At 36.8% G+C, this 24,427-nt stretch overlaps 1 protein-coding gene across 2 annotated transcripts in view; it reads left to right on the plus strand.

Moving 5' to 3' along the window:
- Positions 1–24,427, plus strand: part of LOC134747262 (transcription factor egl-13) — a 279,811-nt gene that overhangs the window by 241,449 nt on the left and 13,935 nt on the right. For both annotated transcript variants that reach the window (XM_063681877.1, XM_063681876.1), the window contains exon 4: positions 23,081–23,239. In XM_063681877.1, coding sequence (XP_063537947.1) covers positions 23,081–23,239 — 159 coding nt within the window. The remainder of the gene's footprint in view (positions 1–23,080; positions 23,240–24,427) is intronic.

Consider the following 24,427-nt stretch of genomic DNA (forward strand, 5'->3'; position numbering starts at 1 on the left):
CACTCACTCATTCACTCACTCACTCATTTTATTCGTGACAGACATAGTATAGTAGTTATAGACGTGAAACCGAGCGACCAGGGGTAAGAGAAAGACATATTCATGTATTAACAGGTTATAATATATGGCAGCATAATCCTTTTTCTCTTTCACTCTTATAAATATCGGTATTTCGCCATCGCCTCCTACCTGCTGCCATAACCCGACCATGAAAAAAAACCCGGTCGGTGATAATGATAAGGACAAAGCATGGCACTATTTTCTCTTTCCTATCTACTTGACTATCTTTCTCTATCAAAGTGTCAGGCCCTTGACAGATATACGAATAGGTTATATAAAACTAAATTAAATTTAAAACATGTTTTTCCCTCGATTTAAACGACAACCCTAAAAGGACTGTCATTCAACAAACAAATTAATAAAATGAACTAAAAACAATAAAAAAAGCTCCGTTTAAATAGCGCATTGTAAATGGGTACCAATATATCGGCAGTAAAGGCGCAGACAGACGGGTATACAATGATTTGTCAGAAGCGACGGCCGTCAATCCGCGTCGTATGTTAACCGCTTTATGTTAAAACGATGTGATGACGGAGGGCCTCACATTGATATGGTTTAGTAATGTAACGTATACTTTATATTTGTGTTCGTATATGTAGATTCAGGGTAGTCGGCAGCATATTTACCTACACAACTAGAGAACAATATTCATATAATGTGATGAAACTATTAATATATTACGCTTATTAGCAAAAAGCTGGCCACTGGAAGGTTTGGTCACTTTTTCCAAAGATATAACTCCGTAGATGGATACAGTCTAAGGAAAAAACGTGCCTCGAAAATCACGAAAATTTGATTCTCGATCAGATGGCGCCACTACCTTTGGCCTACTCTCGTATAGAGCGTTGACGGTTTCGTTTGTTATTTATAATTTTAACGCATATCAGTGAAAGAACATGGGTCAAAATCATATAAAAATAATTAATTCAAATAAAAAAAATCATTTATACATAATTTAAGTTTTAAAGTATGTCGATAGATGGCAGTGAATTTACTGTGGTTACAAAATTTACTATGACAGTACCGCTTATCCTCTTTGCTTTTTCTTTATATTATGATATATATTTCAGTATATAATTTACAATTATATTTATCTATATGATTAGTGCTTTATCAGTGAAAATGTACAGTTGAGGTAGGTACCTTGGATGAAGACAGCGGAGGGAAGCCATGTCTAGCAGAGGATGTTTTTCATGTGATATGATGATGAGATATGAGATCTACTTTGTATATTTTTGTATTCAACCATGATTTCTCTTTATCTGACATTGTACACAATTCGTAGTTAAAAAAGATTATTTCAAAAGAAAAACTACTTGGTTTTTTACAAACTGACAACATTCTCGGGAATATAATATCTGCATGAAGTGTTTATGATTAATGACTAAGTGTTTTCCGATTTAAAAAAGATGTAAGTAAGTTTGTGGTGTAGTGCACTTACTTCGTTTATAATATTTAAAGTGTTGGTTTGTTTAAATTTTCGAGTGAACATTTATTTTTGCTATCTATGACGTGCAAAATGGAGTAAATATCTCTGTTTGTTTAAAGAATGACCTCGTTTGTGTTTCTATGATTAGTATGATTACATTTTAGTAATAAACTTTAAGTAGGTGTTATACTGTTATTCTGGTAATGTATCCATTTCCTTACTCATTAAGGTCACGACTTCTATACAATAGGTTTACTAATGTATTGCCAAAAATCGTTACCCAAAGTATTACTTCCCAAACTATTTTACGCAAATTATCATTTGGCAAAATTTCATTTCGCAAATTTTCATAATCCAACCTAACCTAACCCAACCTTGTACGTGATTTTCATTTCCCAACTATGGGATTGCGAAATAAAAACTTGCTAAAATTTCATTTGCCATAAGTTTGTTGGGAAGTGAAATTTGGCGATAAATATTTTGGCTAAACGGCGGTATCCCTTTACAATATTATATACTCATTTTATGTACTAGTAGGAGTGTTTGAGAATAAACGCCATTATACTTAAAATCGTAAATTAATCGAAACTTCCGCTCACGCATAGGTAACATGATAAAAAATTTCAACGGTACACTTTTTGTTTTATATAATTTTTAATCGTCGGAGGTTTTTGACAGAGGCGTCAAAAATAATAACATTAACACCTCCCACCCTTCCTTATCCCCTAAAAAACAAAAAACCGCCCTAACCCCACCCCTAAACAAAACCTCCAAATTGAATCGCGTTTACTTTCAAAAAGAACACCTCATAAATCATTCACAAGGGAATCCAAGATGGCGGCACAAAGATAAAATACAAATTGCCCGCCAAAAGCCACAAAGGCATAGACAAACTCGAGACTGCATCTCGTTTTGCATCTTACGTCGTTACCCGGTTCCGGACGCGTTTTGCCCGGTTTTTTGCCGGATGCTTGTTACCCGGCCCGTTAGCTTGAGGCTCCTCCAATTATATCTAGCTCAAACTGGCTGGAACTGGTTGTAACTTTTTATTTTTTCGGCGTTTCTAGGGCCGAAGCTTCAGTGCTTATGGGCGTATTTTGTTGGAAATTGAGTTCTGAAAGCTTTGTTTTCAATTGGGCTACATTTCGATTATGAGAGGTGTAAATTAATAATAAAATCCTAGCGGTAAAGCGTACGGTTTTCTACCGAAGTCCGAACTTAAGTATAGTATCACCAGTAATACCAGTTGCTCTTGGGTGAAAGAAAACTTTTATACATTAGCCAACAATTTCAGTCGTGGGTGAAATTCCGAATCTGCAATATATTCTAAACGCTCTTGTACCTACAATGAGAGGAGGCTTTTGTTGTACAATATTTTATGACATATGTAAAAACTGGTTATGAGCTTTGCAGCTTGAAATAAATGTTTTTTTTGCCCTGCAATGGTGATGATGACGCTGGTATCTGAGGTATACTTAACTACTTACTTACTTACTGCTGCTGTGGCGCGACGACCCGAAGTGGATCTTGGCCTCCGACACCAAAGACCGCCATGCTACTCTGTACAAAGCCGTTTCTGTCCAGTCGACATCCGACTCCGATGACGAGCCGTGTCTGTCAGTGTATCTGAGGTATATGTGAATAATATTGAATTTAAAAACCCGGTTTCAATGTATATTACCAATACTCCTGCTAGTGCCATTTATGATTTGACCACAATATAGTTACATCTAAAAAAATATGTTACATTTTCGTGATATTCCGCAGAAACACTTGAAATCCCACTATTTTGTCCACATTTTCTTCACCCCAGAGATTAGGCCGTCGGTCCATTAGCGACAAAGGGCAGGTGTTGCGAACGCTAAGCTTTATTAATCTTTTCTCTTTGCGGGATTCGCACTTGTCCGACCTCTATTGACGGGTACAAATAATTGTGGTATGAGTAGAAAAGTAATGCTTTTGGGGAAACATTTTGGAATTATAGTATTGTGATGTTTTGTTTTCGGATTTGGTTTGTTTCTTACATGTATTGTGGAATCAAATCATAATTCTAGCTCTAAATTTGAATAATACTATGATCAGTGCAATGAAAACATTGTATGTAAAGTACACAATTTCACTTTTACTGCCTCATCATAGAATTTTGAGTCAGGTTTCGAATTTGCCTTCTGGTGCTCTTACGGTAAGAGCACCAGAAGGCAAATTCGAATTATGAAGGTAAATCTTACCTTCATAAATAATCGAAAAATAACATACGAAAAGTTTAAAGAAATTTCTGCTCTTTTGTACAAAAAATACTCTTCTTGAAGTTAACCCTATTTTTGACAGCAATATTGCCGATATAGGATGTTTAAAATTTTACAACACGCTCGGCGATCGCTCTAATCTTTCTTATAACTTTTTTATAATAAAACGTGTTTCCTAGCATTAACGGCTACCGGACGTGAAACCCTTTTGTTAAATCGCTCTTTCAAGTCTATGTTAATATACTAATACTAAAAATGACTCAAGTCACACGAGATTTGCATTAAAAAGTAGCATTCTGGCACTGGTGAATGGGGCAGATTAGTTTTTGATTTATAGACGTTTCTTTTTGAATGTCGAGATGAAACAAACACATTTGTAGCGGATTAACTGACAAAGTAAGTTGTTGGATTGTTCCCGTAGGAGTTTGGGTAACTAATGTGTCTTAAAGAATAGAATAGAATTTTTCGGCATAAGGCATCATATATCTCGAGTTCATTCCTTACAATCTACGGCAGACGATGTGTTCAAGTGCCGTTCGGATGTCAATTGCAACAATGTCGTTGTTGGCGCCGCTGTATCTGATTATTTCTTTGATAAAATGAGTGACGGACGTCATAATACTCATAATAACGGCAGTAATGCGACAGCGAACGTCACTCATTTTATTAAGGAAATTGACAGATACGGCGGCAGCAATAACGACGTCACCAGTAATGCAGCTGCAGTTGACCTATAGTTACAAAAACATCCAGCTACCCTTGAAAGTGTTCCAGCTGGGATTGCCAGTATACTACACAATACTACATACACTTCAAATTGTTAAGTAAAATTTAAGTTGAAATAAAACTATGAAAACTCAACGGTCAACGGGTGACTGGTCGACGAGTCACTGGTGGACGAGTCACCCGTTGACCACGAACGCTGTAAAGAGTTCGAAACGTCGGGATGTATTATATAAATTCAATATACGCGATATAATCCGTTTTCATAGTTTTATTTCATGAGTAACTATCGCGGTAACCGAAGACAATATTAAAATTTAAGTTGTTGGTGTGCATGCCGCGGCCCAGCCATCGCGAGGATTTCTGGTCGTAGGATGTATATGCGATGAATCAATAGGGCAGATTATCAGTCTTCCGGGATCAATCAGTACCGAAAAATCAGGTAACTATAGTCCTTAAGTACAACTATGGTCCAGTTTTTAACGTTGATTCTTAACGAGCCTTTATGATTTGTACTCGTTACATTTATTTTGGAGCTTATATACACTAATACTCTTTCTATATTATATACTCAACATAATTTGAAAAATATTTATGCATATTTTACTGGAACTTGAATTTGGACCATAGTTGTAAGTTGTGGACTAAAGTTACCTGATTTTACGGTACTTATGTACCACCAATAAGCTTTACCTAAAAGAAGTCATGTAGGTAATTAGTTACACTAACTCGCATTTCATTCCGTGCTCTTTATTTCATTGCGCTCGCAAACTCAAAACGGTGGAAATTACATAAACACTGCTGAAATTCAGAACCATGTAAAATGCGGCTTGAATAATAACGCTACGGCCTTCTTGAATTGTTGCGGATTTTGTGGACATTCCTTTCCTTCCTTTTTTCCTTTACGAATTAATTGTAATAAGATAGTTATTTCTATGTACTATTTCAGAAACATCCATATTTTAGTAAGAACATAGAGCTTTTCGAGAAAAAAGAGCCAAGGTTTTTGTTACAAGGTTATTGGAATTAATAACTGGCAACGCAACTGCCATCTGACCCTTTAAGAACGAGAAAAACAAGGAATTTTGGTTTTCTTAGGACGTTTCCTTCGACTTCGACCGAATATCAAATGATTTAAACATAACTAATGATTCTTACCTACGTTAGGATTACTTCATTAGCACGAATCGATATTAGAACCTACGATCTCTAGTTAAAAAATGTAGCACGCCCAAATCGGGCTACCATAAAGGGGCCCACTGAAATCGGCCTGTCAGTTGTTCGCAACTGTCAAATTTTTGTTCTAACTGACAGGCCGATGTCGTCCGGCGGACTGATAGTCAGTGGGCCCCTTAAGGTAATTCTAGAATAGAATAGAATAGAATTTCTTTATTTGCCAGAATACTTATGGTACAAGATGACAACAGAAAAGGTTTTACATGTATCAGTATTCAGTCGAGGACACGACATGCAAATAATTGACAATTTGATAATTTTAACATAAAATAAAAGTACAATATAGAAAGTAGACTCCAATGCACAGGTAGAACTGCCCCTTACGGAATACTAGAACAAGAAAGACATTATTTACATCATCGGAATATCCACAACATCCCCATCGCCATTATTTCCACTGGCTAACGGAAAACAAAAATAAACATAAGAGCACAGAATAAAAGAAAACTGGAGTGGGACGAGCAACCGGGAGGCTAGAGAATCGAGGCAGGCAAGACAGGGTGGGTGGGGTTTCTGTGTAGCGGCTCGGAATCCCTCAGGGTTCACAGTTTGGGTCCCTTTTGTTTATCGTCAAGTTATTTCCGGTGTTTCGAGTGCGTATTTTTAGGTTAGGGATGAGTTGATAATTATGTTATTCGAGTAGATTTTGAGTATTGTTAGATTTACCTACCAGTTTGGAAAAGGTTTGTTATGGGGAATGTCTTTTCAGAATGTATCATTACGATTACATACGGTTCAAAAAGTATTTAGATTATTTCACGGAAATCTATTACGATTTTCTTTGAACACGCTATGGTACTTAGGTAATGTTAATATACATGTCAATATTTTAGAACTTATTAACCTGGCTATTTTAACATTCAAGGCATTATCGACGAATGGTTACAGTTTTGCCAGTCAAATAGCCAAGTTGGATTGCCGAGTGTTGACTAAAGAATGATTAAACGCGCTTCTTACGACGAATTCTTACTTCTACGTTAGTTCACTGTATAATTTGGTATCAATATCACACTTTAAACATCATTATCATTAATCATCATTAATAACTGGTGACCGAAGAGCTGGCGGCTTCCTCGCACAACGTATCAGCATTGCAATTAAATACAGCGAGGAAATGCTGCCAGCATCCTTGGTACAATGCCTAGTTAAACTAATTAAACTGGAGCTATATAAACTAATTACAGACCTAGATATACCTCATGTCATTGTGTGCAAAGTTTTATTACAAATATTACAATCCAACACGTACCTACCTTTAAAATGAGAGCGATGAAAAGGTGCAATTCGGGGACTTAATATCGTTTAGTAGTGCCACTGTATATATCTAAACGAAAATACCTATATTTTAGAATCGACTTCGCCATTTAGAAGTTCAACCGGAAAACCTGAACAATCAAACTATTGCGCTTTGGCCGCTTTGAAACATCCGCACGCCGCTAACTAGCCGACATCAAAGTGTCAACACGCCAAACGTCATTATTGGCACGTGGCGCGCGCGCCGATGGTATCGCGATGGCAAATCCGACCGCAGGGTTTACAACCCCTGTCGCGTTCCGATTGCTTGACGAGCAAAATTGTAATGCCCATTTTAACGTTTTTCATAGTAACGTTATTTTCTTTGCATAAACAGCGAGAAAAGCAGAATATCACTTTTCATGTTTGTTTTTTAGGGTTCCGTACCCAAAGGATAAAAACGGGACGCTATTACTAAGACTCCGCTGTCCGTCTGTCCGTCTGTCCGTCCGTCTGTCCGTCTGTCTGTCACCAGGCTGTATCTCATGAACCGTGATAGCTAGACAGTTGAAATTTTCACAGATGATGTATTTCTGTTGCCACTATAACAACAAATACTATAAACAGAATACTTAATATAAATATTTAAATGGGGCTACCATACAACAAACGTGATTCTTTTGCTGTTTTTTCCGTAATGGTACGGAACCCTTCGTGCGCGAGTCCGACTCGCACTTGGCCGGTTTTTCTTAAGATGACGTACACATGATAAAACGAGTAACGTTTGCCGCCCCATTACTCTCGCGATGATGGGTATGAGTATGAGTATGAGTATCAAGTCAAATTGACAAATATAGCGGCGGCAACAACAACGCCTCAACGTAATGCGGCTGCCATTGTCATCCGAACGTCACCTTTTTGCTCTGTTCTTAATACAGCAGTTCATGTAAGCAGTTGGTCCGAAAAGCCAAATAACCCAGAAACAGGTTTTGTTTTAATACCAGCCGGGTTTAGAAAACCCGTTGCAGAACAAAACTTTACCCGGAAAACCTAAATACACGAAACAAAAATAGCTACGTGAAGAAAAACGAATAAGAAAATGTACCTACGATCATCAACCTTTCGTATGCGCTGTCAAAAAAAATCTATTTAAATTCTAGACAACTTCATGATTAAGTTTAACATATATGAAGCAGATCTGCTACTAAGCATACCAAAGGTTTATAATGATAATATATGTGAAATTTCGGTATTATAAATTAAATACATGGATATTATAGATATTAATCATTCCGATAATTTTGAGACCACGCCATAGCCCGAGTTACACTGGTTCACCCGAACTATTCAAGCATGATACAACCCCTGGCTATGGGCACGAGCAACATTTGAACAATTGACGACCCCTGGCTCAGGGGCGCAGCGGTGGAACAATGTTGGCAGTTTTTAAGTGGCGCGTGATCAGTCATTAAAAAATAATAAATTATGACCCTTGTTTTTTTATTTATACAAAGCTCGTTGAAGAATTATTGTCTTTTACACTAAGACTAGGGTTAATTATACTTTTTTTTTTGCTGTAACGAAGATTTATCTTTTTACAGTTTTGGTTTCCTTTAGGTACCTACCTAAAGGTAAACAAAACATTTTTTTTCAAATTGAAATAATTTTAATAGGCTGAGTGGTTTAAAAATGTTTTGAGATATATCTAAAAACAATTAAACAGCTACAGCCACGAAATTATTCTTAAACTTATCCATTATCAATGTCAATACTGAAAAACGAACTTAAAGAAAAAAAACTTTAATCGCAACATCGCAAATAATAAAAAAATACCTAATACTTAAATAAAGATAAATAATTATACTAGAAATATTATTTGCTGGGTATATTCGATAACAAAACATAAGAAGAAACACTACTCTGAACCGACCACATGTAATAAGTTGATGAAATACTTTAATCGCAACATCGCAAATAATAAAAAAATACCTAATACTTAAATAAAGATAAATAATTATACTAGAAATATTATTTGCTGGGTATATTCGATAACAAAACATAAGAAGAAACACTACTAAACCGACCACATGTAATACGTTGATGAAAACTTACTTACGTCATACAATGTTCATTTTAATCTTTTTTCCATATACAAAGGGCTAATGCTCTTATCGAGAACAATGAACATGCAGATCCCGGCTCAATCAGACCTAAAAGCATTATCAGACGTAAAACATTGTTTAATACGGCATAAACAAAACACGCGAAACGCAGCGTCATCTCGATACGATCTTTGCTGCAGCGGTGCAGATCCGATTGGGCGAATGTTGCAACCCATAATTGCATTGCACGCATGTACGCTTTATTTTGCATCATTATATTAGTGTTTTATGAAAAATTACACGTTTACAAAAAAGGTTTTCTATCCCTGTTTTTAGACGCTCATTCAGTCATGGGCAACATTTTAGTTGGCTGATATTTTTACATATACATAATATATTTTAACTATATATAACTATTAGTTATTTACCGTAATTTTAATTTGATTGAATTTATAATAGCTGTTTGTATCAGTGATTCGGAGAACCGGAGAATGTTTTGTCAAACTTTTATCAGTACTTGGTAAGGAGTCATCATCACCTACCACTAGACATATACGTACATCCTTTCGCTGGGTACAGGTCTTTGATTAAACAAATATCTAATTATCTACCTAATACTAAATCTAAGTCCTTTGGAAACACACATCTCACCTACAAGCCCTCCTAATAGCACTTACAGCCAATAATGCTACTCTATATGTATCTAAATTGCACACATTGGACATACGACATAACGCTTGTAAACCTTAAAAGCACACATCTGACACATCACGGCATATTACAATACTTGATAAAAACCCCAGATAAACGACGCAGCGGGGCGCAGAGGGTCAGCAAAATAATTAAGACTTCTTATTAGCGAGATTTGGAATTTTATGTCGATGATGTTGTCGTAAAATAATATGTAGGGGTGAAAGAACTTACTTGTGATGAGAATATAATGTTTAAGTGGTAATTGAAAGGTGAAAGAAGTGACATAATCCGTTTAGTCATAGAATTAGTTTTATGCTATTTCGTACCTAGGCGTTTTCTAAAAATATTGAAAACCTCTCATTCTACTCAGAATCCACAGCATTCTCCATCCTGCCATTAAAAAAAACATGTCCCAAAATATCCATTCCATTACATCACGTTTTAGTGTGATTTTTTTTGCATTTGTATGTGCGTGACGTACAATTTTCATACAAATTTTTGGGACATTTTTCTTATCATCAAGATAACCCAAAAACACCAGGATCCGTAAGAATCAGGTTCTCAATATTTATTTTAGACAACGCCCACATTTGTTACAGTAGCAGTCAGTATGAACGCCGCTAGGGATTTTATATTATTGTCACTGTGACATGGTACCAAAGTGACATGTGAGTTATCAGAAACCTATTTCCTAAACCGTACATAGATTCATTTACTTAAGATTTACAGGACTCAAGGAAGATTTTTTTACTTTACTATAGTTGATTATTTGGTTTTCCATTAGAGTAATCTGAAACATAAAAAGGCTAATAAGCACTTGAAAAGGTTTAAATAATAACAGGAATAGTTAAATTTATAAACAATTACATCTTTAAATAAAATAATTTAATGACAGACACTAAACTAAACTTATTGCTAAGTAGATTTTATTGTGCACTTCAATATGTCCTTAATTTAAAGCACTTACCTGTTTCTCATATGAGTCTTGTCTTGTGAAGGGTGTCCGCTTCTTTCACAGAAAATTGTTTCATAGAATGTAATGTTTCGCAGAACTTTTTTTTTTCAAAAACCGTTCTTTTTAGGTATAGCTAAATTGTGTAGTCATTGTATGTCATTGTGTAGAACCCATTAGGAGACAGAAAAGTAGGTTAGATTATGTTGGGACTGCGATCCTTTGTGAAAAAATATGTTTTCTATGTACTGAAAATTCTGTGAAACATTACATTCTATGAAACAATTTTCTGCAAAACAAGGTACAACCCTTGTGAAGATATTTGCAATAGCTGCCTATATTTCAAAAGTTGTATTTGTTCAGATTTAACTTTATTTGCCTACCGTACAGCTGACGCAAATGTATAGAAAATAATAAACTAAAATGTCAAATTCAAATGACCACCTATCGTTTTAATGAAGCCACAGGTCCAGTCGCCGTCAGATATATCGGAGCGGGCAAGGTATTCACAATATCTGAACATGCACTCTAACGCCTTGGCAATAAAGGCGTGCTCAGATATTTGTGAGCACCTCGGGCGCTCTGATATATCTGATGGCGACTGTACAAGATATTTATAGACAGTCTACATATATCTACCTGTATGGCGTTTCGACCAAGTGGAATCTATTTTTCACGACTTATTAAAAACACCGGCCAAGTGCGAGTAGGACTCGCGAACGAAGGGTTCCGTACCATTACGCAAAAAAAGCCAAAAGAATGGCGAATGTTGTATGGGAGCCCCCACTTAAATATTTTTTTGTTGTTATAGCGGCAACAGAAAATTTCAACTGTAATATATCACGGTTCATGAGATACAGCCTGGTGACAGACGGACAATGACAGACGGACAGACAGACAGATGGACGGACAGCGGAGTCTTAGTAATAGGGTCCCGTTTTTACCCTTTGGGTACGGAACCCTAAAAATCTTACAAGCCCATCAAATGGGGTATCATAAGAAGAGCTTTGAAAGGCGATTTTTGGTTTTTTAGTTCGCTTCAAGCGATGCGTACGTTTACGTCGAGGTAAAAACAATATGGCGGAATTCTAGTTAAAATTATGCGACATAAAAAAAATTGCTTTTAGTTTCAGCAATCGCTGTTTTGTCGAGGAAATTACTAATGTCGTATGACGGAATTGGCCGCATTGACCTTATTAAAGAAGAGCTTTGAAAGGCGATTTTTGGTTTTTTAGTTCGCTTCAAGCGATGCGTACGTTTACGTCGAGGTAAAAACAATATGGCGGAATTCTACTTAAAATTATGCGTCATAAAAAAAAATGCTTTTAGTTTCAGCAATCGCTGTTTTGTCGAGGAAATTACTAATGCCGTATGACGGAATTGGCCGCATTGACCTTATTAAAGAAGAGCTTCGAAAGGCGATTTTTGGTTTTTTAGTTCGCTTCAAGCGATGCGTACGTTTACGTCGAGGTAAAAACAATATGGCGGAATTCTAGTTAAAATTATGCGACATAAAAAAAATTGCTTTTAGTTTCAGCAATCGCTGTTTTGTCGAGGAAATTACTAATGCCGTATGACGGAATTGGCCGCATTGACCTTATTAAAGAAGAGCTTTGAAAGGCGATTTTTGGTTTTTTAGTTCGCTTCAAGCGATGCGTACGTTTACGTCGAGGTAAAAACAATATGGCGGAATTCTACTTAAAATTATGCGACATAAAAAAAATGCTTTTAGTTTCAGCAATCGCTATTTTGTCGAGGAAATTACTAATGCCGTATGACGGAATTGGCCGCATTGACCTTATTAAAGAAGAGCTTTGAAAGGCGATCTTTGGTTTTTTAGTTCGCTTCAAGCGATGCGTACGTTTACGTCGAGGTAAAAACAATATGGCGGAATTCTACTTAAAATTATGCGACATAAAAAAAATTGCTTTTAGTTTCAGCAATCGCTGTTTTGTCGAGGAAATTACTAATGCCGTATGACGGAATTGGCTGCATTGACCTTATTAAAGAAGAGCTTTGAAAGGCGATTTTTGACTTTTTAGTTCGCTTTTAAAGAGCAGTGATTTTATTTATTATAGTTACTTTAGAAGCTTTAGCGTTAACTTCTTTAAAGACTGCTCCAGTTCGACCGGTTAGTCTTTATCTTAAACAGTCGTTTTAAAAGCAAGAGCTAATCAAAACCAGGAAAACTTAAATCCCAGTCATCGGGGCAATTTGCGGATCAGACCGATCAGTCCGGCGATCAGATAACTGGTCTCGTTATTGCAACTCAGCGATGCAATAATTAATTCAGGATACATTGTGCAATCTGTTGTCGATATTAAAATGCATTTTAATGCAACACAGACATGTGTAGAGTCGAGATATTTAAATAAAATTGAACTACATATATGAATATGAACTGTACAAAGAACAATTAAATTTTATTCATCATTCTTACCACACTCACGAAAAAGCGCAGGAGATTGTTTTTCTAGTGAATGTAAGCTTATTTAATTTTAAGAACATCTGTAATACCATGGTTTGCAACAAATAAATGATTATGATTATCTTAATTTCATATCATATCATATCATTTATTTATTGCATTGTAAATAACATTATATTTCTTCTATGTATTGCCCTTACCTGATCCACTTTGACGTCTCACTACATTGGATTCGTGATCGCCAATGTTCTATGAAAAATATGATCATCTGACTGGCCGCAATGTATAAAACAACATTTTATGCGATTTCGGAGATAGCCTCTTAACAAAAGTTGTTCAATGTAAATATAATCACCTCAGCCTCACACAATAAATTTAACATTAATAATTTAACCTATATACATCCCACTGTTCGGCACAGGCCTCAATTGATGCTTAAGAGGAGGCCTATGTCCGGGACCCCCTATTAAAACGTTAAAAAAAATATTTTGAGAGTTGCGTCTCCACGCCTCCCCTGTTACTACCGCTACACACATTAGCGATTCATTTTGATATGTCATCGTAATGCCCCGCCAGCCCCTCGCTCGCACTTTTATGCTATCCTTAGATAATCGACACAGGAACATTTCGTCGTTATACTTACTCAACCTGATACCTGCAACAATCATTTGATGGAAATGTCGCTTTTCTTTCATTCGGAATACGGGTGTTTTTGTCATCAAATGAGTGTTGCAGATACGAGGTTGAGTAAGTATAGCGGCGATTTGTTCCATCCAAATTGTTAACTATTCGTAAACCTTATTTAAAAGACATTAAGGTTCACAATTGGGTAGCAAGTTGGTGTAAGCAGGCATTGTTTTCATTAGTAGGGGTTTTACTGAGGTGATAAAAAGTTGTTTTTATTTTGCCGCGATGTAAAATGTAAATTTTGTATCGGTTGTAAAACTTAATCGACCTTGTGCTTTGTGTGCTCTTATTTCACTGTTTGTATTAATATAGTATTTATCAACCTTTAGCATTTTTAACAATAATAAAACTATTATTAAAAAGTAAACTAAAATAAGACTAAATAAATCTAAAATAAAAGCTATATTAAATCTTAAAAAGGCCCCTGCGGCATAGTAACGAAGACGCTGGCAGCATTTCCTCGCTGGATTGTTAAACTAACAAGCTAAGCGAGGAAGCTGCCAGCTCTTCGGTCTCCTGTGGCGTCTCTGAGTCTCTTCGACAGGTCAGGCCAGGCCACCAAATATATAGTACCTATGGATGTTATGACATCAATGTAATTCAAAGGTTTCCTCTTCAGCATGGGGTTTTTTTTTTTCTTATGTACGGAATGTCCGGATGTTCTCTTCTACAGGTTGCATTTTTCAACCGATTATCGTGAAATTTGGTGAGCAGGTTCGGTAGATTTTTTTGATCGGTTTAGTTTTTGAATTATGTTCAAAATGTCGGTGAAATGGGGGTCCGCGAGGTCTACAGCTCATAGAGCCAGAGCCACTAATACAATATGTAGGTATCTCATACAAATTAACCTGGAATAGAATTTTTGATCAACATATTTTTAATAATATACAATATACATGTGTTTACGCGTCATATATTTATTATGCAATACATTTAATGTGACATCCGACATCAACTTTAATCGTGTGAATTAAATCCCAATCCCAAGCGAACATTAAAATTATATTTTTATTGATAATAATGCCATTAATAATACATATATTACAAAACTTTGCACTCTTAATCACATCACCGCTGATTTATTAAATACTAGCTTTTGCCCGCGACTTCGTCTGCGTGGAGTTAGTAATTTGGGTAGCTTATTTTTTATCTAATCGATTCCCCATACAAACTTCCACCCCCCTTTTCACCCCCTTAAAGCATGACTTCTGGGATAAAATCTACTATGTCCTTCCCCGGGACTCAAACTATCTATATACCAAATTTCAACTAAATCGGTTCGTTTGAGCGTGAAGAGGTAGCAGTCAGACAGACAGACACACTTTTGCATTTATAATATTATATAGTATGGATTATTAATATGAGAAATACAACTAATCTCAAATACCAGCTTAATATTAATGTAAACATAAATTCAGGGAAATGTGGATAATTATAATCCAGAAACCCGCGTTGAGCTGGCAATCCATCTGGAAATAAGAATATGTCGACCAATGATATTTTATTATGATCCCACTGAAATCATGAAAGTTAGAAATATGCCAAGTTCCTTATTGATGCAAAAAATAGTGTTACTCTTACCTGAGGGACCAAATCATTTACTAAACGACATGTATCCCCAATTTTTAGGGTTCCGTAAAGGGTAAAAACGGGACCATATTACTAAGACTCCGCTGTCCGTCTGTCTGTCACTAGGCTGTATCTCATGAACCGTGATAGCTAGACAGTTGAAATTTTCAGATGATGTATTTCTGTTGCCGCTATAACAACAAATACTACAAAGTACGGAACCCTCGGTGCGCGAGTCCGACTCGCACTTGGCCGGTTTTTTAGGCTGGCTAGCTAGATCGGCCGTGTGAGTTTCAATAACTGTGAGGTACCTACGCAATTTTGATCAAACTAAATTGTTTTGCTCAACACTTATCATTCGGTCAGCATCTGGTGAGATTAAAATAGAGTTTTAATTTTTACTGTTGTGAGACATACTAATATTAAATCATTTTACGGTTTAGACTCACTTGTTTTAGTCACTCGCGCGACATGTTTCGGAGAGCCTAGGTCTCCTTTCTCAAGCACTAATAGTGCGAGCAGCGTTCACGACGACCGTGTGTTGCGTACATGAACATGTCGCGCGAGTGACTAAAACAAGTGAGTCTAAACCGTAAAATGATTTAATTTTAATTTTTACCTTTTCATAATCATAAAGCTCAGATCATAAGCTTAAAATATTCGGTATAAAATTCTGGTATTTAACTGTACAAATATTATACAAAAATCCGGAGGATCCGAATGGGCCTCAAAGGGTTCCAAGTACTTTGGTTGCAACGCGTGAAAAGTATCTGCCATCATGGAATAGTTTTCCAGATAAAGATAAATTTCTAGTTCGCTGTCTATATAATATGTCTGTCTGTCTGTATTTTTTAAGCACTAGAAAAAAGCGAAACAATTTTGACGTCATTTTATTGAAAACTATTGAAAAACGCTGCAAAAGCGAGTAAAAGAAATAAATACAAACATGTAAAAATGTTATGTAAATAATCGTATATAATTGTTACATATTCGCCGTGACTTATTTTTCAAGTGTTTTTAGGGTTTTTTAGAGGATGATATTTCGTACAACTTGTAAGTTCCGAAAAACTCATTGGTACGATACAAGATACAAGACATTAATTGGTAAAAGTTAATGTTTTACAGGTCAGTAAATAGGTAGGTAAGTACATAGTAGGTACAACATTTCTAGAGTAAGTAATGGTCCCGAATACGAGCCGGGGTTTGAACCCAACACCTCCGGATTGCAAGTCCACCAGCGCTATTGATGCTGTCTGTACATATTGCAATTTTACTCAGTTTTTTTTTAAACTTGGCCGTTCACACCGTCGTCTAGATTTCAAGATCTTGCATTACGTCAGTGTGACGTCTGTTTCATTATACGGATTTCTATCTACGTAAATAAAAGATCAAATATCAACCTTAATGCCCACAGCTTAAAGTTTATTATAGTTTAACATAGAGGGATTAAACTATTTTGATATCGGCTGTGGGTTTTAAATTATGTCACTGTATGTCCGGTCGTCAGCTCTAATCTCTTTGTCAGTAACTATCCTATACATTTCCAACGTATTTTGTTTGATCTTGATCCATTTCATCCTAATCTCAGCTAAGTAGCTTGTCAATTGTGGATGAGATTACATATTGGGCGCCGACAAATTATAGATAATAGATATAATTTATAGGGAAAAGTTGGAGTGGTTTATTTCTAACCATTAGACTACCTTACCACTAAGGCGGAGATTACATCTCTTCTCCGTTACGCTGGATGACAACTTATGCTACTTCCGCCTCAGTGGAAAGGCAGCCTTATGGTTTGCAGACATTTCTACTTAAGTAGAAAGTATTATAGGGCCATTGTTACTAGTGAATTTTCAATATGGAAACATTCGCTGTCAACAAGTATCCCTCGGTAGCTCAGTTGGTGGAGAGGCGGGCTGGTATCGGATTCATGAGATCATTTCGCCCCCGAAACAGTGAGTTTTTCTTTATTAATAATAATAATAATAAAATACTTTATTGTGCACTACAAAGAAAAATACATGTTACAAACAATGACAGGACATAAGTGAGTAGGTAACAACAGGCGGACTTATCGCTAAAAAGCGATCTCTTCCAGACAACCTTCAGATAGCGATTCAGTGGCTAGAAATAAGTTAATGGGCAGTGCAAAATAACAAAGGTGTAAAGTTTACAAATCAAATACCTAAGTATAAATAACAAACAATGAAAAATAAACTACATATATTATTTAAGCAACAATAATACACTACATAAACCTACACAAAATACATAAATACATAATGAGAATTCAAGCAAGAGAAGAATAACGACCAGGTAGCGTGAACAAAAAGAAAAATATATATGTGTAAGTGAAAGGACCAAGACTAAGAAAGAGATTTTAAATAGTGTTCTTTTAGAAGTTTTTTAAAAATGGGTAGGGATTGAGCACGTCTTATATCAATGGGCAAAGCATTCCACAATCTTACAGACTGGAAAGTGAAGGATTTGTTGTAGAACTTACTAGATGACCGAGGGGCAGCAAGAAGGCGATTCTGAGCACACCTAACAGACAAAAGAAAACTAAACCGTTTTTTAAGGTATTCAGGAGTATTTGGAATAAATAAAGTGCGATAGAGTAGAGACAGGATATGTGTATTACGTCGGAAACGAATCGGTAACCACCTGAGCTGTGACCGGAAGCTGGAGACATGATCAAATTTTCGTAGCCCGAAAATGAAGCGAATGCACACATTTTGAAGCCGTTCAATCTTGTTCAATTGCTCTTCGGTAAGATCGAGATAAGAGATGTCGGCATAGTCTAAAATGGGAAGAAGAAGGGATTGGGCCAGCGCGGTTTTAGTGGAAAGTGGTAAAAAGTTGCGGAGACGCCTAAGAGATCCCACAGCGGCAAAAATTTTACGACCGACTTCATTAAGTTGCGGACCCCAGGAAAGAGTACGATCCATAATCACGCCCAGATTCTTTACTTGGGCCGAGTACGGGATCTGGACCCCATCGAATAAAATAGGAGGCAGACTCTCAAAATTCACCTTAGCTATGTTCTTGGGGCTACCAATAATAATAGCTTGGGTCTTCGTAGGATTAACTCTAATTCCATAGCAAGAACTCCAGTGCAAAATGCGCTCTAAATCAGAGTTGGTGGTAAGAATCAGAGAAGGTAGATCCGCAATTGGGCACTGAGAGTAAATTTGGAGGTCGTCGGCATACAAATGATAAGAAGAAAGGAGATTAAGAGAAATAGAATTGATGAAGATGGAAAAGAGAAGGGGAGACAACACGCCACCCTGCGGGACGCCAGCTAGCGTGTTGCACCACGATGAACGAACGTCGTCTATTTTAATACGTTGCCGACGACCTTCCAAGTAACTGCGAAACCACCTAATCGCATCAGGAGATATATTGAGAGTACCTAGCACCCCTAACAGTATATCGAAGTCTACAGTATTAAATGCGTTAGTGAAATCGAGCAATGTCAGTATTGTTAGCTTTCCGTTATCCATTCCTAAACGGATGTCGTCTGTAATTTTAACTAGAGCGGTGACCGTGCTGCAACCAGATCGGAAACCAGACTGAAATGGATTAAGGAGAGAGTTTCTATTTAAAAACGAAGTAAGTTAAGTTTATTTCTAAGCATTATAATTATTTTTTTTAGGGTTCCGTACCCAAAGGGTAAAAACGGGACCCTATTACTAAGACTAAGCTGTCCGTCTGTCTGTCACCAGGCTGTATCTCATGAACCGTGATAGCTAGACAGTTGAAATTTTCACAGATGATGTATTTCTGTTGCCGCTATAATAATAAATACTAAAACGTACGGAACCCTCGGTGCGCGAGTCCGACTCACACTTGGCCGGTTTTTTATATTATAGTGGTATCTTTTGCTGATGTTAAAATTGAATTATAATAATCTTCTACGTTTGATGTTCGGATGGTTGACAGATGGTCGTTATTTATATCGTGATCTTTATTGATCAGATCGAGGCGCCAAATCACGCCCAACTGTTTCTATTGGCAAAGCTTCCATTGTCACAGAAATATAGTGGAACCTCGATAAAATGATCTCAAGGAAAGTACTAATCGTTGATGAATCGCTTCTTTAAATAATGATTTATTGCGATTCATAAACGCATTACAAGCCCGAATTAGCTATGAATCGTTTATCTTCATCTGTCATTTTGACTTATGTATTCGTAAGAAAGGGATAAAACATAATTTAACTAATTCAGGTTTTATAGGAATAACTAATTAATGCGATGTAGTTTTGTGTTAATCCTTACATGCAAAATACTGAAACATAAATGTGACATTTTCAACCAAAAGGTACCACATTGTCGCTTGTCAATAAGGTTGATTTAAAATTGAAGCTGTATGGAAAATATGGAAATAGCGCCTTATGGACAACCGACAATAAGTACCCTTTTGATTGAAAATGGCACAAATATTGATACCCACTGAAACAAGAAAAGCGTCAGCCATGTTATCCTAAAATTAAGACTGTGATGTGATACTTGTGTTGTAAGTCCTTAGTTTCCTGCTACCGAAAGGTTGTCTGGAAGAGATCGCTCCTTAGCGATAAGACCGCCTATTGTTAACTAGCTTTTAAATGCATTTCATTTTCTGTGTATTTTTAACTGTATGGTGCACAATAAAGAATATTTACTTACTTAATTTAATTAAAGTCACTTTGGTTGTCACTTTGTTGTTTTAGTTAATATTGATATTTATTGCATCTAAGGGTTAACGATGATTTGAAATTAAGAAGGTACGGCTTATCGAGGTTCAACTATGCTGAAATTAGCACCCGTTCCATCATCCCTGTACGCCGGTCGGAAGGCACACATGTGATGGAAAACAATATATTAAACCGCAGCTGGCTTCTTCCATCAAATCACGCATTTTTACATCATCTCTCACATTAATAATTCTATCAAAACGCGGTCGAAATGCCAAAACGACGCGCGTAAAATATAAGCACCAGCTAGGCACCGCTATTAAATAAAAGTCCTTTTTACATTAGATAAATCGCGAGCATCTGTCCCTTGCCGATTGCCATACGTTATGCACAGTTTGTTGTTTTTAATAAAAAGTTTAATCCGTTCGGTTATGACGGCAATTTGTCAGCGCGATGGAAAAACTTGCTCGATTACCGCTATTACGCTAAGCGGCCTTTCTGTACGCTCATTATGTCATGTTTATTTATGTATCTTTTGTTTTCCATTAGCGATTATTTTTTCGAATCCATATTTTATATCCCTATATTACTGTCAGCAGTAAAAGGATAAAACCATCTTGAATTTTGCATTCTTTCCGGTCGTTTTCATCACCCAATAACGTCATGTCCTGTACACCCATTAACAGTTCAATGCGTGCTTAATGAAGTTGATAAAATGTATACTGTATTCGTCAAGCTCTTGGCAATTAATTGAACTTCTTTATTTGTCTGTATGTTTTACGGTCTCTGAGATTTAGTGCGGTCTCAGTTTGATTTGTCGTCGTTTCTTTGTTGTGACCGTATATTGTGAGGGTGTGGAAGGAGTGATATCTGGTGAAACGGCTTTCTGAGACAAATTGTTATGGAGAGCGGCGTTTACCGACGCATTTTACTTGGACATAATCGCGATTGTAATTAAGCATTAGTCTGCGTCGATTTTATAGGCAAAGCATTATTTCATGACATTCATTTCTGCAAACGGTTGAAACATACGCTTGACAGTTATTACTTGACAGTAAAATATTTAGTTTTTCACACAAATATTTGAGCACCGTATTCAAGTATGTTAGGAATCGAGTTATACGAGTCATTGTCAAGTAACCAACTACCACTGGGTTGAGTAAGACCCTCCTACTTTCCGAAATTAGTTTAAACTCCTCTCTGTCAAAGGGTCTAGAGTATCGGGTCATAAAACATCATTTATTTCCCCCATTTCTTGGGCCCAACTCTTTTCATTATATATATCAATGACATTTTCGACATAAAACTTAAAAACACAGATATTTTATGCTACGCTGATGACACTGTGATCCTGGTTCACGACGAAACATGGGACAAAACCTTCTGTCAAGCGGAAAATGCACTTATTAAAGTCGCCTCATGGCTCAGTAATAACTTGCTCACACTGAATGTAGACAAAACTAACTTCGTCACATTTTCAAAAACGCGAACTTCCACTCCCTCGGCAGATCGTGTCATTAAATACCACACGTGTCTATCAAACCCTGTCGCCGCATCTATCTCACCAGAACAACCTTGCTCATGTCAAGCAATTGAGAGGCGCGTATTTGTCAAGTATCTGGGGCTACTATTTGATCAGCATCTCACTTTCAACCAGCATATTACCACCCTTGCCGCAAGAGTGAGGAAACTAATTTACGTCGTAAAAAGACTCCGGGATTGCGCGCCTCGTGAAGTGCTACGCATCGTATATCTTGCACTGTGCCAGTCCGTTATACAATATGGAGTGGCTGTCTGGGGTAGCACAGCAAAAAGCCACATGATAATACTTGAACGCGCACAAAGAGCCGTGATAAAAGTTATGTACAAAAAACGCTATCGTTTCCCTACGAATCGGCTGTACTCTGAGACCAAGTTACTAAGGGTGCGTCAGCTCTACATCCTAAAAGCAGTCACGCGTACCCACCGATCCTTACTTAACTCTTCGTCATATAAGGAGATGCTACTAAAGAGAACCTTCAAAGCCCGTCTACCCCCAGTTAGGTCTGCGTTGTCCAGAAAGTCTCCAGACTTCGCACATCCGTACACCTATAACAATATTTGTAGGGCTCTAGATATAAAATCATTGTCGGTTCACAATGTCAAAGTTAAAGTGACAAGATGGTTGAATACTTTATCTTATGCTGAGACGGAAAAACTGACAACGAAGGCTTAACCTTCCCACATAATACAAACCTGCAAACATGCACACACTCCTTTTTGGCACACTCACCACCACCCACACAAACACACGCTCACACCCAAACTTGAATATCATGTTTAGATCTTTTAGTTTAGTTTCTGTATTCTTTAGCTTGTATTGTAGTAATTACTTTTAGTATTAAGATATGTTTAATAACGTGGACATAATTGTCAATCGCTCTCGCAGACTTCCAAGATACAGGCTCAGCCTAGTTTGGAGTCTGATGGATATATCGATACACATGTAAACAACTTTTATGATAATAAACTATTTGTATTTGTATTTGTATTTATATGACTGCATCAAGTAAATTTTAGTCAACAACCTCAAATATTTGTTATCCGCAATTATGAGCAGTAGGTCACTCATGCCAGCAAGCAACTTATAACAATGAGCCAGAACGACTTTCCCGTCATTCTACGCGCTCTGCGTTTTAGATTAGCAAAATGTACTTAATGTTAGTAGAAAAAGTAAGAGTGAATCGCCGAGCGTGGTACGGACATGTGATGCGGAGGGATGAAAGTCATGTGACGAGAAAAGGTATTACCAATGAACATGGAGGGAAGTAACGGGAGAGGTGACAACCGGGGGGGGTGAGACGCGGAAAAGGTGGATGGACTGTGTGAGAGATGATATGACACGAACGCGAGTGAATGATGAGATGACAGGCGAGAGAGAGGTATAGAAGAAAAAGACATGCTGCGCCGACCCCAAATGAATGGCATAAGGGCAAGCGAATGATGATGACTTAATGTTCCAGAAGGCGCTTATTTCCGTACTAAAAGTGTTTTTCTCATTGTTTTAGAATATCGGCAACGTGACAGCAGAGTTGGAGTTCCAAAGACTGCAGCAGGAGCAACTGAGGAGACAGGAGCTGGTACGGCGCGGGCAGCATGGACTGTACCCTGGACCGCCGCTGTCTCTACTGCCGATGTTGGAACAGATGAGGGCTCAACAGCCCAACGTAAGTTCTTGACCGTTTCTGATACTTTTCTGATGTTGTTTAAGGAACGTGATCATAAGCGTCCCAAATACACTCATATATAGGTAGTTATAGATCTTAGGACAAACTGATTGCAACTATAATTGATGGCCTTTTATAGAAAATATTCCATAGAGTTTGCCACTGATCTTTTATCAAAGATGTGACGCAATTACACAATACACATGTAGCGTACAACATTCAATACACATTTTTGGCTTATTAAATAATCAAACAATAGTATTTTCTCTTAACAGTTAGAGACGCTTGTGATGGCTAGCTTTCATTACATCGTTTTTGTTCAAAAAGTCTTCCAATTTGATGAGATACACAAAATAATAAACATGATATATTATTACAAAATAGCGTTCGTTTTCTACCCATTTGTTTCTTGTACGATAGGGGATTAGATAACTTCCTTTAATTAACACGATTGTAAAAACCAACAGTTTAACGGTTTTTAATGAGGCAACTGGACCAAGGTTCTCGTGAATTGCCTTCTTCACATTAGGTAATCGTTAGCCATAGATGCGATAAACTCATTTAATTTGCTCTTAAAGGGAGAGGGAGTAACGGCTAATATTAGAGACTCCTAATAGTCCTAAGGGATTGATTTATTTTGATTTAAATTTATGGCACCTAAAGGAAGCTTTAGATTGAATACCTACTTTTTTGTAAACCAATTCTTAAGGAGCTTTACCGGAAACAGTAAACTTAACTCAGGGATTTTATTTACATATTTATATGAAAATGGCAGTAAAAATATGTATAGTCCATTTAATTCAAAATATAGTAGGTAGGTATATAAAATAAATAGTATAGGTACGCTTTATTTCACACCTCAAAAAGCAACAATTTCAGCTTTAAAGGTAAACAACAGGCAGTCGCTAAAAAGCGGTCTCTTCAATAAAACTAAATATAGTAGGTAGTAGGTAAAATAGCCAAAACGGAGCCATTTTGAGAACCATAACTAATAATTAATTATCTTTCTTAGCACTGAAGATGAAAACGAAAGTTGTACAAAACCGGTGTGTTATGCAAAATGAACCCTGTGGTAATCCATCATCCAATTTCGGAATATAAAAATAACTTGAAGGTTGATGTAACATCCGATTAAGGAAACTTTAGTGTTGACCGCCTTTTAATTGTTTAACACGAAGATGTAACATG

This window comes from Cydia strobilella, chromosome 14 (genome assembly GCF_947568885.1).
Source record: "Cydia strobilella chromosome 14, ilCydStro3.1, whole genome shotgun sequence".
NCBI lineage: Eukaryota > Metazoa > Arthropoda > Insecta > Lepidoptera > Tortricidae > Cydia > Cydia strobilella.